Genomic DNA, 7,196 nt, shown 5'->3' with positions numbered 1-7,196 from the left:
GGCTGTATTATCCACCGTGGCACTTCACCCCCCCGACAAATCGGTTTCTTGGGTTTTGCTGAGATGACGCAACAGTTATTTTGATTTCACATTGAAAACATCTTTGGGTGAAATATAAGATCTTTCTGTTATTGAATTTCTATTTTTAGATATCCCACATTTGAACTACCCCGTCATAATCTTGTCTTCTCCGTACAATGCACTCAAGCCTCGACTTCATCCTCGTGGTTGAGCTTATGGTGGCTTGAAGCTGTCTGACAGATCAGCACATCGACAAGGTATAATAGAATGAGAACATGGTGGTGACGGTGTGGGGAAGTGTTTGAGTGCACTTGTGTGAGCGAGAGAGTGGTTGAGGGTGGGGTGAGGGAATCGCAGTACATTATGAGGTGGGTGGGTGGGTGGGTGGGTGTACAGGCTGAGTGGGGTTGCAATTTAGTTGTACACAGTATGTGGTATCCCAGGGTGAAGAGCACAGGCAAGTTTACGGCGCATGAATCCACAAGAAGACAGGTATGATGTTTAAACATTATCTTTGCTCACCATTCTTAGGGCATTGTTACTCAAAATTTTTGTTGTTTACATACATTCGCTAAGCGCCGGTACTTAAACTATTGTATCACATGCCAGATACTTGTTCACCAGCATGTCAATCCACACACCTACCAAAGTTCGTGCAAGCCACTTGTATTCCATTTCCAGTCGTGTCGGCATAGTGGGAAAGGACTGTAAACGCTATGCAGTGTCTGGATTTTCCCGGCCCGAAGCCAGCTGCGTGAGCCAAACTCACTTAGCTTAATTACCTCTGAGGGTGAATGCAGCATGATGAAGGACATCGTTCAATTGATACAGTTCGTCAATGAAAAAGAAATCTCAAATCTCAACCGATCTGACGATGTGGTTTTGCATTTGCATGGATTATTCAGGTGTTTTTTTTTTTTAGGGAGATTTGTGAAATGAAAGTTAATATCAATTTTGATTTGTTTTGCTTCATTTGATCATTCGATTTTGCAGTCTTGGGAGAGGATTGGGTGAGGGAAGCTTATTCTCTGGCATTATTTCCATTTAAATATAATGCAGTACAGTATTGTACATTCAGACTTTTAAACAATCCTTTATTGTGAGTATTGATAAATATATGATGCTAGCAGGAGTACCTTATATTGCCTGGTGCTCTTCTAATCCTGTTGGCATTTTGATGAAATAATATTTTGGTTTTTTTTCTGTTTTTTTTGTGGGGGCTTAAAATGCTTCGTTAATGGGGTCGGGGATCATTTAATACTACCTTTACCACAGTTACAAAGGCTTGACATTTTGGAGCAATTAAATATATATATTTCAAAATGTTCAATTTTTTTTATTTTTTTATTTGCCTAAAACACTCCCGGCACTCACTGATTAACCTCTGAAAGTTTGACGAACATCTGTTTGTCAATCTCTGAGAAAATGGTGACACTTTGAGACCTGCTCGGGCTCCGTTCCATCAAAAACCCACCCAAGTGTGGAGATAGCAGTCAACAACAGCAAATTGTGTGCACACACACAAACACACACACGGCTCAAATTTGTATATAGATTCATAATTTATTTGTCAGTGTATTCATCGATTTGCTAAACAAATTCGTATGCGTCGCACAAAAGTTATTGTTGTGCTAAAGGTTCCATTTAGGTCATCAACTGATGACCAAAGACCCTGTCCAGGGGAGAAAGGCTATAGCCTGATGGAGAGACAACTGTAGTGATTAAATTTGATGCACAAGGCTTCACTGTAACAAAATTTCACAATATGGTCTCCAGTTTCATGACCGAGATCACACGAGAATGCTATCCAAACAAAATGTTCCAACAATAATCATGGTCAAATTTCTTTTTTGTACATGTTTATTCCTTTTCCTCCAATTATCATTGAATTCCAGCAGTATCGAGTTATGAAACCTGTTCTGCATTCAGCAGGGTTGCCTCAAGTTGGAAACTTGTACTGTCCAGGTTTTTACCAGATGTATTGTATGATGAGTATTCCGTGACGTCTTTTGTCATGTGGGAGAATGTGGCCAGGTGTGTTATCCAACAGTGCGTCATGTACCATATGCTTTGTGTTGGGAGCAGGGTGGGGATGTACTTCTATTTTGCCATGATAATATGTCTGTGCTTTGGCTGGCCAATGACTGCTATAAACCCCATTGGCCGAATGGTAAAGCTTTGGGGAGGGTGCTGGAGCTCAGTTGCATGAAAGTTAATGGGTAGAGAAGTCTTTGCAAAGTCTGCCAACCCGTGTTGGCTGTATTCTATATATAACAAAAGTTGTAGAAAACTACGTGACATCCCCATGCAGTTCGAGCTGTGTCCATAGCCTAGCCCAGCATGGCAGGTTCCTCATGCTGGCTGTCCCAGAGCCTCGGAGAGGCTGCTATGCCGCATATCGGGGCGGTCACCTCATCAGGCCGTTACTGGCCCTCAGTGGTGCCGCCACCAAAGCACAACCAGCAACACCTCCCCCTAGTGGTCCTCACATTACACCATACCACCTCAGCCCCCCCAGAGGTCTCAACCCCCTCCAGGGTCCGGCGACCCCACCGGCCTGAGACACTCACTCGGACAGTTCCCCGATGGAAAAGGGATGCCACTCTACCAGACTCTCTGTGTGGCCCGGGTCGCACCACACCACCCGTGGTTGGACACCACGTCCAAATTCTGCCAGTGCAGCTCAACAGCTGTGTGGCCCAACCCAATCTCTAAGGGGGCAAATTCCCACGAAGCTGACCCCCTTAAACACACCTGATCAGAAACCTGCAGCCTGGGGACCAACTCCCACCAAGGTTGCTCCAAAACAATTTCTTGTTTAAATTAAAATTTTCTGGCCTTGCTTGTCCAAGTGCAGCTACATATAACCCCATTAATACCGGGCCTTTCTGCCCCTCCCTGCAGCTGCTGCTGGCCCTGATCCTCCTGCTCTTTCAACTTTTCTCCATTGGCATGAGTCGCCAGCTGCTCATGACTCGCAGCTCTTGCATCACAAGAACAAGCGCATTTCAAAACCAATTCAGGCTCAAACTAACACAGGCTCACAGTGGCCTGTCTCTTTCTAAGTGCCCTACAGTTCAACATGTTCCTTCCTATCTGCTGCCCCGTGGTAGCTAATACACACCCCATGCTCCACGGATCGACAACCCTGGGGCCCGAGTCGACCCTGACAGGTTCTGTCTTGAACACCCCAGGAACCGGCATGACCACCGCCGACACCAGCTCACACACAACAACAGACTTAGCTTTGCCCTCCAGCGCAGGCCCAGACACATACACCAGGGGTCCAACCTTGCTCACACTGTGAGCAGGCTCGCCCGTAACCCCACACGTCATAGGCTCGGACACTTGGCTCACAGGCTCAGGTTCTGCCACCTCATGTACCTCGGAGCTGGTGCCGCGTTGCACCCCGTCGGTCCCTGACGTACCAGAATAACCCTTTCCAGGTCTAAACATGCGCCCATGAGTGCCGTACCACAAACCACAGAGGTTGCTTCCCTCACCCCTCGAACCTGCTCGTCACTTGGACGGTCTCTTTCCACTGGAGCAGAGTGACATTCACACCAGCACGATGCTTCTCTAGGCCATTCGTTTTCAATAATTGTCCCTTCATCTTCTTCTCCATACCATCACTCCGTTCTTTCAATTCATTATTTATTTCTTCCATTTTATTTTCAATCTTCACCCCCAAATCGCATTTCATCTCGTTCCTGATTTGTTCACTTTGATCATTCATTTGTTCATCCATTTGATTTCAAACTTCACCCCCAAATCACTTTTCATTCCTCATTCATTCATTATTTTTATCCATTTGACGCTCCATGTGTTCACTATTGTACACCGCTCCTTCCCATTTCCATATCCAAGTGATGCGTGATGTCATCGCCAAGCGCCGAAGGGAGTACTCGGTTTTTACTCCGTTTGTTTTCTTGTTTGTTTGTTTGTCCGGGCGATATCTTAGCCATCTTTTGAGCTCGGAAGCTGAAATTTGGGCACAAAAGTGAAGATGTGCTTTGGCGAAAAGGTTATTTTTTATTTTTTTGATTAATCAATTAATTGATTAATTACTTAATTATTATCGATTTATTAAATCCGTATTTATTTTCTTTCTCATCCTTGCAATATCTCAGGCACCTTTTGAGCGAGGAAGTTGATATTTGGACACAATGGTGAATAAGTGATTTGGCTATAAAGGGTATTTTTGATTTATTGATTAATCAATTAATTGATTAATTATTCATTTTTCGATGAATTACTGAATTTTCAAAAACTTAGACTCGGATGAAACGGTGGTGGTTTTGGTTTGCGATGAGGCATTTGATAAAAAAGATTATATTTCGATTATTGTTTGTTTATTTTAATTATGCAATTGAGGAATTCATCAATTATTGCACACCGCTCCCTCCCAATTCCGTCTCCATGTGCTACACGGTGGCATTGCCAGGGGCACCCCGGCAATGTCGCTCTCTGGAGGATTTGTTATTTATTTATTTGACATGGGGGTGGTGTATTTTGAATGCACCGCCACCTTTTTTTTAAAATTAATTTGACCCTCCATTCATTCACTCTGGTCATCCATTTTTTCATTCAATTTATTAATTGCTCAAATATGGCCTGGGTGGACATCACGCCCACTTCCTGGCGAGATTTTTCAGGAATGGTGGAAGTTCCTCACCTGGGCTCTTCACAAGCCCCCAACCCCGGCTCACTTCCTTCATCCTCGCTGCTTCCTCGTTCAGGCCAAATCTTGCACATCTACAATTTTGTGCAGCGGCTTTCTTCCCACGCGCTTAAACAATTAAAAAATAATCATATTTTTAAATTTGCAGCACGTTCCCCTTCGTCTGGTCGGACACCAATTAACTTTAAATTTAGACGTTCTCAGGTTCGAAGATCCTCCGACTGATCAACAAATGTCGTGTTGGTCAGGAGTAATCGTTCCAAACTATGAGTTTTAAAAGCCCAATGTTATGGTTGTCCGGCGGATTCAAACATCTGCAATCCTGACAACAATTGTCATGTTCAAGTTGTATGTTCACACAGAACCATGAACAGATCGGCCAAACTGGTTTGAACTCCCTCAGACTGCATCAATTATGACGGCTTTATGTGTGCGCGGTTGTGAGGAGATATGCGAGAACCTTAAAGCTTTTATAAAAAAAAAGCACCGCAAAGCGGCGTAACCCCTCAGCCCCTTGACGCAAACCAATTTCAAGATGGTGGCCATATTGAAAATCGCAGCATGCCCATTTTCGAAAGGAACCTTCCTCTACTCAACCCCAACACACCCAGCAAAAATGGATTGAATCGGACAAGGCGTTCTCTTCGATATAGACGGAAACCAATTTTAAGATGGCTGCCGTGGCTGCCACAGTGAAAATCGCAGCATGCCCATTTTGGAAAGGAACCTTCCTCTACTCAACCCCATTATACCTCGCCAGAATATTATCATTGTGTGAAGCCGTTCTCAAGTTATTGTCAAGAAACCAAATTCAAGATGGCTGCTCTAGCCACCATATTGGATATCGGATTGCGCTTAATATCGAAAGGAACCTTCCCCTATCCACCCCCATTATATCACACAAAAATGAAATCAATAAGTCAAGCCGTTCTCAAGTTATTGTCCGGAAACCAAATTCAAGATGGCTGCCTAGCCGCCATATTGGATATCTGATTGTGCTGTATATCGAAAGGAACCTTTTTTTTTTATTTTTATTTTTTTTTTGTATACCTTGGTCGAGGCTCGTATGAGAGCTAACACACAACTCACAGCAAGGAGGCATGAGACAAGAGGGGTGGGAGTGGAAGGGACAAAACAGTGGGGAACAGACACATTAGGTGAACTGTGGAAGGGAGAGGGATGGGGATGGGACGGGGAACATGGCGAAGAGAAGATGGACATTTCAGTGACTTTCAGGAAGGAAAGCAGGAGAAATGAAGGAAGTGGGCTTGGGTGGATTATCGGGGGTAGAAAAGATCGAGGATTTGGATGGGGGAAGATAGGTGGTGGTGAACAGCTGTTTTGAAAGCCTGGAGGGAAGAATGGGAAAGAATAGAGTGAGGAAGTTTATTCCAAAGGCGGGAAAAAAGAGGAATGAAAGAGTGAAGATGAGCAGTGATTCGTGATTTTGGTAGTTTTACCAGAAGGGGGTTGTTGGCGGACCTTGAGCGCCCTGTGGAAATGTGGGGACAAATCGCAGAGAGAGCAGGGGGGGCAAGGCTGGAGAGGAGTCGGTAGAAGACAGAAAGACCACCGACCAACCTGCGGTGATTGAGTGAGAGGCCCAAAGACTCAGCTTCATTGCGGGAGATGCCGATGATCTTAAATGCCCTGGTTTCGACAGCGTGAAGCCGAGAAAGGTGGGAGGCAGGAGCACCAGCCCAGAGGGGAGAGCAGTACTCCATCAGGCTACAGACAAAAGCTTTGTAAGTGGTCAGGAGCTCAAGAGGGCCGAGGAAGGACTTAGCACGACGGAGGATTCCCAGTCGGCGACTGGCTTTTGAGGCGAGGTTGGAAATGTGACTTTCCCAGGAAAGGTCATGGCAGATAGTGAGACCTAGAAGCTTGAAAGAAAAGACTTCTTCCAGAGGATTGTTGAGAAAGTGGATGGGGGGTTTTGTAAACGGTCCTTTCGAAGAGACATAGTGAGAGTGTGAGATTTGTCTGGATTGAAAGACATGTTCCACGTGTTGGACCAGTTTGTGATTTTATCCAGATCTGCAGTGAGCGAAGAAGCTGCTGCTTGCCGGTCTGAGGGATGACAGATGGTACGGCAGAGGGTGGAGTCGTCGGCAAAGAGAAATAGAGGATTTTCCAGAGAGTCCGAGAGATCATTGATGAAAACCAGAAAAAGAACAGGGCCCAGAACGCTACCTTGAGGAACTCCAGCCTGCAAAGGAAGAGGGGATGAAAGAACTCCATTTAGGGCCACACGTTGACTGCGACAGGAGAGGAAGAGGAAGCCATGAGTGGAGATGGCCTTGAATACCATGGGAAGAGAGTTTGGTGAGTAGGGAAGGGTGCCAGACTGTGTCAAAAGCACGTGATATGTCCAGGGATACGGCTCGGATTTCCTGTCTGGCATTGAGGACCTCCATCCATTGATAGGAGAGCAGAAGCAGCATATCCAGGGTAGAGTGACCTGGTCTGAAACCAAATTGATGATTGGAAATCA

The 7,196-nt window shown here is 45.2% G+C and overlaps 1 protein-coding gene across 1 annotated transcript in view; it reads left to right on the top strand.

Annotated features, from left to right (window-relative positions):
* Positions 1-101: 101 nt before the first annotated feature.
* Positions 102-7,196, top strand: part of LOC147023401 (LIM and senescent cell antigen-like-containing domain protein 1) — a 77,965-nt gene continuing 70,870 nt past the window's right edge. Inside the window, exons 1-2 of the mRNA XM_085888783.1 lie at positions 102-278; positions 465-513. Of these exons, the coding sequence (XP_085744909.1) occupies positions 494-513 (20 nt within the window). The 5' untranslated portion in view covers positions 102-278; positions 465-493. The remainder of the gene's footprint in view (positions 279-464; positions 514-7,196) is intronic.

Source organism: Eptatretus burgeri, chromosome 7, assembly GCF_056783735.1.
Source record: "Eptatretus burgeri isolate ZD-2024b chromosome 7, Ebu_testis_v1, whole genome shotgun sequence".
NCBI classification, from domain to species: Eukaryota; Metazoa; Chordata; class Myxini; order Myxiniformes; family Myxinidae; genus Eptatretus; species Eptatretus burgeri.
This window is presented reverse-complemented; position numbering and strand designations above follow the sequence as displayed.